This window comes from Pinus tabuliformis, chromosome 6, assembly GCF_031772625.1.
Source record: "Pinus tabuliformis cultivar Carrire ecotype Pingquan chromosome 6, CPIR1, whole genome shotgun sequence".
Classification (NCBI taxonomy): Eukaryota; Viridiplantae; Streptophyta; class Pinopsida; order Pinales; family Pinaceae; genus Pinus; species Pinus tabuliformis.
In genome coordinates, this window is record NC_142292.1 from 350,283,248 (window position 1) to 350,292,208 (window position 8,961).

At 43.2% G+C, this 8,961-nt stretch overlaps 1 protein-coding gene across 1 annotated transcript; it reads left to right on the plus strand.

Annotated features, from left to right (window-relative positions):
- The first annotated feature begins 5,997 nt into the window (after positions 1-5,997).
- LOC149258747 (uncharacterized) lies at positions 5,998-6,975 on the plus strand. The gene has a single exon (XM_089430731.1). The coding sequence runs from the start codon at positions 5,998-6,000 to the stop codon at positions 6,973-6,975; it is 978 nt and encodes a 325-aa protein (XP_089286857.1).
- Positions 6,976-8,961: the final 1,986 nt, after the last annotated feature.

The following is an 8,961-nucleotide window of genomic DNA, read 5'->3' on the forward strand; positions in this document are numbered from 1 at the left end:
TTATATGTCAATCATGTAGTAGAGATGTCAGCAGAGGGAGTAGCAGTAGGAGTAGGAGCAACAGGCAGACCCATACAATATGGTCTGACCATGGCAAGCAAGAGAGAGGGAGAGGGATTTATACCCTCACCCTATTACTCTAGCGACCCGAGCGCTCTTGAGGAATGTAGGCCTCCTCAAGTACTATGAGGAGGGTACATCCTTGAAGGCACACTTTGTCTTATTGGTGCATCTGATCCACTGATGGAATGTCCAGCAACAGGCTTTCCATGTCAGTATTGAGTTGTGGTATAGGCCCACTGGAGAGGACATATACTTTATCACTAACCTATCTAAGAGAGGGGAGGATTTTCCCTAGTTCCCTGATATCCGCCATGGTGTTGCAACTGAGAGTAAGCTTGCATACACTTAGAAGTATGTTGTACCTCATGTGTTACTTCCATTAGATTTTCAGGTTTGTGGTGGATAGCTATAGATTTCTTCTTTTGCTACAAAGGAGGCTAGGTTCCTCTCATTATTAGTCAGTACCATTACACATTCTTATGGTGATGGATAGTGCATTAGTTGCCTTCTTTTGTATTATGTTGATTCTTTGATTCAGGTGCCACATTGCACCAGATGGTCTACCATTTTTTTGAGGAAGTTTTGCACAACTTGAGATAGATGTCGTGTGTTGTCGAGACAAAGGAGGGAGACCTTCCCTTTCACTTCTGAGCTTTTTTGTTTTATTTTTTGAGAGCATTCTAGAGACGAGGCCTACATTTGATTGTCACCCTCCTAGGTTGATCACTAAGGCCCAGATGCGCATGTGGGGGAAGATGATTCCCAAGAGGGGCATGTCGGAGTTTCTGTTCAGGATTTCAGATGAGGCATTGACGCTACTAGCCAATGTGGATTACCATGTGTTTGTCATGTTGGGGTATCCGTACATGGGGATTGATTGGAGAGGGTGACCCAACATCTTCTTCACAGTGGATGAGCCTCCAGATGATAGAGGTAATATTAGTGTTATCTTTAAATTATTCTAGTTTCATTTTCTTATTTTAATGAATTAGAATAAAATTTATTCTAGCACATTCTTTAATTTATTTTATTAAATTATCTAATGAAATTGTCTAATTATGTTTGTGTACTATATATTTTATATACATCGGCTCATATGATGGGGAAATGCCTCCTCCCCCACCGCTGGATGGAGGAGATGAGGAGATGAGCGAGGCCCAAGAGGGTGTGGGTGAGGCATATCGTTAGGGGACGTGGGCGTCTGAGGTCGAAGGTCTGCTATGCGATGTCAGATGGACTACTATGATAGATTGGCTAGATTTTTGGTTTGGTAGGGAGTTCACCCTACGAGGCTTCGAGATATCAACATGGATCTGATGTTCGTGTATCTCTATTGGACCTATCCACATGATTTGATTTCTCTTATGTGGCATGTCATCGGAGCTAATACTTTACTAGCAACGATGAGGGATGTAATGCATCATGCAACGACACATCCATCTTATAATGAGGGTGTTCATGATGATGATGAGGGTGGTGACCATGATCATGATCATGAGGATGGTCACATGATGATTCTTCTAGCGGTGTTACCCCATCGGATCATAGCCATCAGCGTGTCAGTGATCCTTCTAGTAGTACACCTGCTTGTCAGTCGCCTAATGATGTTGAGATTTCAGAGCTAGAGGATGCATTATATGTTTCTCCTGACAGATCAAACCGACCACCTTCTCATGCAGACCAACCATTTCCTTCTACTACAAACCAGCCACCTCTTAGTCCTCCACCTCAGCTAAGTTCGACAAATGTACTTGATCAGGCAGTGGTTGATCATCCATCGTCTTCTACTGCAGACCAGGCTGGAGGAACTACTACGTCTATTGTATTGGATATTTGATTCCACTTATGTAATACCCCCTAATAATAATAAAAATAATAATAATAAACAAAATAAAATAAAATAATATTAGAATATCAGTAAATAAATAATAAACAATAAAGAAAAGATAATAATAGTAAATAAATAGTAAACAATAAAAAAAAGATAATAATAGTAAATAATAGTAAATAAATAATAAATAATGAAAATAACTCCACAAATGGGTTGAGAGGGTCGGTTTATTTGATGATCTTGTGGGAACCCATACCTGCGAGGGAGAATATGTAACACCATATGGGCTAGGGATAGACTCAACCAACACTACATATGCTAATGGTTCCTTTATCTTGTATACCTCTTGATGGATAACTCTTGAGGGGCTATGGGACCATCTTGAGGAGGTCAAGTGCCTGATATTGGATTGGGATGCTAAACTCTGGTGGGGGTGTTAGGACTTCGATGCCTGGGGTTGTGCATCTTAGTGAGTTTGGAGGGAGTTCACTAGACATGCAAGATTCTCGGAGTCATTGAATATTGTGACCAGATGCTTTCCTTAGGGCAGATGAGGTCTAAACCTTGGCACCAGTATTGGGGCCAGCCATAGGCTATGGTATAGACCAACGAGGCTTATGTTTGGTTCCTAAAGTGGGAAAAAGGACAAATATTCCTTGGGATTTCTTAGGTGTTATGAAAACTTTCGATGCATGTTGGTTATAGTAGTTTAGTAGAGGGTGTGAGACAAACATGAAGTAATAAATAACTAAATAAAATAAAATGTTAAATGATTCAACTTAACTTCGGGACAAAGTTTCGTAAAGAGGGGGCAGTATGTAATACCCTATAATAATAATAATAAATAAATAAAATAAAATAAAATAATATTAAAATATCAATAAATAAATAATAAACAATAAAGAAAAGATAATAATAGTAAATAAAAAGTAAACAATAAAGAAAATATAATAATAGTAAATAATATAGAAAAGATAATAATAGCAAATAAATAATAAAGGGAATATAATAATAATAAATTGATTAAATAATAAATAATAAACTCGAGTTCTAAATAAATATATATAAAAGTAAACTAGAAAAATAGTAAGAATAAGTAAAGTTAACAAAAGTAAAAATGAATAAAATAAGAAAGAGTTAAATTAAGAGAAATATTAAATTTAGTAAAACTTAAAATAAAGAAATAAAGTTGCATGTTGACACATGGAATGTGTACATGTGGACCCCTTTCCATTTTTTAGTCTATTTAATAGACGATGATGAGGATGAGATTCATCCATTCTCTTGGGAGAAAAGTGTTGTGAGACAAAAGGTTCATTGGCAGTAGTACGTTGATTGAGAGCTCGAGGGTGGCTAGTTGTAGAAAGATTATGTGCAGTTGAGCCTATGGTTGGGTGGAGAGTCGTCCCAAAAAAATTGTTGCACTTAGCAGAATTCAAATAGTGTTCAACTTCATAATCACAAGTAAAGAATATCATTTCCACAGGTAAGTTGTCTCTACTCATATTTTTGGAAATTCTATGTTAATTAGTTGAATGGTTGTGTGTTGATTATAAACCACATAATTGATTTAATTAATTGTATATTTAAATTGTGGATTGTTACATATGGTATCACAGCGGGTTATAACCCTTGAGGCTCATGAGCCCTAACATGCATGTCTAATTTTTTTAAATCCTATTATACAAATTGGATTGTTAAAACTTATTCTTAAATAAATTCATTTTAATAATGTCTTAAATTCTTTAGTAATACCATGTAGTATTATCGAGTCTCTGACATTATACATTATTTGGAGGATGGAGACTGCGCGAGAGGGTTTCGGTTAGGGTTTCGTTTTACTGCAGCTAATTCATGGACGGTCGCTGAACCTGCTCTGTCGCTATCGTTTGTTTCACCTTCTGTTTTCTACCTGTTGCGGTTTCGCTCCACCGGTGGTTATTGCCCTGATCGTGTTTCTCGGGGGTTTTTTCGCAGTTCAGTTACTGACCGTTTCTTCTCGCGGTCTGCTCCTGTTACCTGGCTGACCAGTTCGCCGGTTTTTGGTATCTTTCTCCGTTTCTCTTGTAGTTTCGAGGTGTCCTCCGTTCCAAGGTGCAGCTGTCGACATGGAAGATTTAGATGCCGTGGATTACTCCGAAGACCCGCTGGAGGGGGTTTCCATCTGGCGTTCCTCCTTTCCCACGTCGGCTAGCTTGTTCAGCTCTGGCTACTCTTTGGCTGAACCCTCCCGGCCCCCTGTGGTCCTGCCGGACGATCCTCCTACCTGGCCATCGTTATCTACCCCTCCGGCATCCCCGTCATCACTCGGGTTCGTTTCTGCCTGCCTAAACCCTAACCCTGGTTTAGACCCCCTTACCACAGGCTCTCATTCCCGAGTTCTTCCACCGGTGACCGGGGGATCTGTCGTTTCGAACGTTCAGCCTCCTTTGCTCCCCCTTCTGGCTATTTTTCCGTTGTCCCGCCTCTCGCCGGTACCTTACATCTTTCGGCTGATGGTCTTCCCCCCTCCTCGTCAAACCCTTGCCCTCCCCTTGAGTCTTCGGACCCTCCTCCTAGCAGGGCACCGCATCCACCTCCCCCTCAAGGGACCAAGAAGAAGTACAAGTGCTTCAAATCTAAGGTAGACGACATCTTCCTGCGTCTAGAAGAGGACATTCAGTGGGGAGAAGCCATGGATTTCGCTGACAGGGTCTTGGTCGATCGCATCAGGGGAAGGAATTACTCGGCCGCCCGACTGAAGGCCTGGGCAACAGAGGTATGGGGTCACCATCTGGTTGACATCCCATTCGTGCAGATGTTTGTGAGGGGATGGTTCGCATTGAGATTCGCTCGTGCCGATCACACTAATTGGGTACTATCCTCCTACTGGCACTTCGAGCATGCCCCGGTTCTGCTGAAACGTTGGACGCCCCTCTTCGATCCTGAGACAGAACAGATTGGTATAGGGCCTGTATGGATTTGGCTTCTGGGACTCCCATTACAATACTGGTCTGAAGACATCTTCAGAAGGATTGGCAACGCTATTGGCACCTACATGGAGTACGACAAGTCCTACCTTCACACGGGTATGATGGCATATGCTCGCATCCTAATCAATCTTGATACAAGAGGAGGGCTTCAGGAATTCATCACCATCCAGTGGAGGGACACATCTTGAAAGCAGCTTATCGACTACGAAGGCATCCCGTATCGTTGCCGCAGATGCCACAAAGTAGGGCACTTGTATAAGGACTTCCCACTCTTGCATAAGAATAGGGGCTTTAAGCAGAGACAGGAGACCGAGTAGACGGGAGGGAGCCCCTCTCAGCACAAGGAAGACTTTGTACCAGAAAATACAGGGGTTGCTCAGAGATCCCCTGACAAAGCGGCATCGGACAAGCGACCAGGGGACTCCACTCCTACCGCGCCTCCTCCTCCATCAAGCTCTAGCACAGTAAAGGAAATCACCTCGACTGCGGGTATGTCTTTCCCTGCCCCTCCTTCTGTCACTGGATTAGCTAATGTTATTGCATCTCTTTCTTGCATGGGTACTTCCCCCCCTACCTTTCCTTCCTCGGACACTCCAGCTCTCCCGATATCCCTGGGCTTTATCCCTCCCTCCTCTCTCCTATGCTCCCTTCCCCTCCCCTCTCCCTATCCATCCCCCTGCATCCCCTCCCTGATTTCTTCCTTCACCCCTTCTATCCCCCCCCTCTCTCCCCCTATTACCCCCCGTACCCTCTCCGCTCCAGATCTAAGGATAAGGGTGCAGATGCGATTGGTCTAGACCCTGTTTGTCCCCCGACCTCTCAAAACTCATCCAGGGGATGCCCCTCTTAGCTCACAAAAGCCAGACACACAGCGGGTGAAGAAGTTGCCCCTGGGCGACAGCAAACCATTGACAGGGCCCTTAGAGCAAGGGACGGCCCTCTGCCTCATCCTCCATGAAATTCTTATCCTTCAATTTCTGAGGGGTTGCTAGCCCCCCCAAAAAACTAGCCCTCAGAAGACTGCTCACTTCGACCGAGTTGGATGTAATTTTCTTACAAGAAACCCTCTACTCGGCTACCTCCCTCATCACTACTCTCAACTCTTGGCTGCCGAATTGGACTTTCCATGCTATGGACGCATCCAGGAGATCAAGCGGTATTACTATTGGTTTTTGTAACAAGTCCATGGAGCTCAGGAACTCTTGGGGAGGTAGAGGATTTATTGGTATGGACTTATTCGCCCACTCTCTTGGAGCTGATATCCGTATCATTAATATATATGGCCCTTGTGTGGAGAGGGAAACTTTTTGGAGGACCCTACTTGACTCTGATCTACTACGAGCCGATAATATCATTTTGGGAGGAGATTTGAATTTCTCGTTGGGATACTGTGAATCCTGGGGTCACTCAGCCCAGGTTGACAGCCTCTCCGACACGATCTCTACCTTACTCGAAGAGCATCAGTGGGTAGACATTCCTCCTGTCAGAATCCAGTATACTTGGACTAATAACAGAAGCGGCGATCACAGTCTTGCTAGAAGGCTAGATAGATTTCTTATCAAAGAAGTCTTCCTTACCCTTCATCCTCGCATTAGGCAGTGGGTAGGTACTGGAGGCATATCTGACCATCGGCCCATTTTTTTGGAATTGTCAGATAACATTCCGAAGATTAAAAGCCCCTTCAAATTCAATGCCTCCTGGCTCAAGGATCCCTCCTATCTACAATTGGTATCTGAATATTGGAGAACCAACCCCATATTGGACCGGGAGGATCACACTGCTAGTTTTATTAGGAAACTGTCTGATCTTAAGAGGATCTCCAGAAACTGGGCGCATCAAGAACAGATAAGTGATGATAATATGTTGAAGGAAGAAGAACGAACCATAGTCATATATGAGGACTCATCCAATGTTACCTTTTTATCACAAGCAAACAAGGACCTATACACTTCCCTTGTCTCAAAATGCTCCCAAATCCTGAAGGAAAGAGAGGAGAGCTGGCGCCTCAGAAGCAGGGCTATCTGGCTGGCAGAAGGTGACAGCAATACTAAATTCTATCGTAAATTTGCTAATGGTAGGAAGGCCATTAATACTATCTGGGAGCTATAAAATGCACAGGGCCAAGTGGTTTCTGCTCAGCAGGGTTTGGCTAGACTCGCCAATGAGCACTTCAAGTCCATCTACAAGGCACCTAGAGAGGTGAACATCTTGGAGATTATGCGGGTTGCAGAACTCTTCCCTAGATTTGTAGAATAGGAAGACTCGGAGAATCTAATGATGGAAGTGACAAAGGAAGAACTTGAAGCCGCCATTAAATGGTTTAAGAAAGATAAGAGCCCGGGACCTGATGGGTGGACCATCGAATTCTATATTGCTTTCTTTGATATCCTGGGGGATGATTTACTTAGGATTATGGAGGACTGTAGAAGAAGTGGCAACATTCCCTCGACCATCAAATCCACTTTTATTGCCCTCATTCCGAAATCTGATTCCCCAACCTCCTTCAATGATTTCAGGCCCATCTCCCTTTGTAACTGTCTATACAAAATCATTGCTAATATTATCGTAAATCGTCTGAAACCTATTCTGTCTAGGCATATATCTCCTGAGAAATTTTCTTTTCTACAGCATCGACAGATACATGAGGCGATTGCCACTACCCAGGAACTACTTCACACTCTACAAACAAAGAAGCAGAAAGGCATGATCTTAAAGGTGGACCTATCGAAGGCCTTTGATAGAGCCAATTGGCTCTATATCAGGTTACTATTGACTCATCTGGGTTTCCCTTTCGCATACATCAAATGGACTATGAGTTGCATCAAGGATGTATCTTACAGTGTCTTACTTAATGGGGAAGCTACACCTTTCTTCCTATCTAAGAGAGGACTCAGGCAGGGTTTCCCCCTCTCCCCATTACTTTTTTTACTAATAATGGAAGGCTTAAGCATATCCATCATTGTTGCCCGCAATAGAAATCAGTTGGTTGGTATCAAGATCTCGGAGAATTTTTATCTGACCCATCTTTTGTTTGTAGATGATGTCCTGATCTTCTTAAATGGCAGCATTGGTGACTCCTCAGTTCTTCATAATATTTTCAAGCTCTTTCAATAGGCAACTGGGATGATAGTTAATGATGGTAAATCTACTATTACCATATTCGGATGCTCACAGCATGAGACCATTTATACCACTCAGCGCTTCCCCTTCTCTGCACTCAACCTGGAAGACGGGTTTAAATACCTGGGCTTCCGGCTAAAGCCTCTCGGATATAGGATTGCAGACTGGACGTGGCTTATTGCGAAAGTGGAAAAACACTTACAGATCTGGTACCATAAATACCTTTCCCGGGCCGGAAGATTAATTCTCATAAAGGCGGTTATCGAGGCCACACCTGTATTCTGGATGACTCTAGCTTGGATACCGAAAGGCATTCTGAACAGACTCCAAAGTATATGCTGCAGATTTTTATGGAAGGGTAACCAACCCAGGAAAAAATTTTCTTGGGTCAAATGGGATAGAATTGCATTACCAAAACGATGGGGTGGATGGGGCAGAAAAAGGCTTGATCTATTTTCGAAAGCCTTGGCTGCTAAACTTGGCTGGCAACTCATCACCTCTAACAGTCTCTGGTCCCGGGTTGCTCAAGCAAAATACATATGGCCCATGAACTTGATGGATTGGTTTAGGCAGACACACCACTCGATCAACAACATCTCCAACATTTGGAACGCAATGATAAATGCACTTCCTCTATTGCGACAAGGTATTACATGGAGAATTAATGAAGGAAATGCAGTTCGTATTGGCACGGATCCATGGGTGGGATGTGGAAACGCACATAGATTGCCAGCTAATTTGATAAGATTCCTAAATAACAGAGGCATCATCTACATCAATCACATTGGAGATCGTAATAATTCCACCATCCTTCAACAGGCTTGGAAATCGGAACACGACTTGGATATCCCTGAGCAATGGCGACCTGACTGGCTACAATACATTGAAGCTCTCACTCAGGCACATATCCGACTGTCAGAGGAATCGGATGAAGTTATTCGGGCATTTGCAAAAAACGGAACATCCTCCCCTAAA

Excerpts from the sequence above, each read along its gene's own strand:
- LOC149258747 (XM_089430731.1), top strand. The coding sequence starts at position 5,998 with ATGGACGCATCCAGGAGATCAAGCGGTATTACTATTGGTTTTTGTAAC.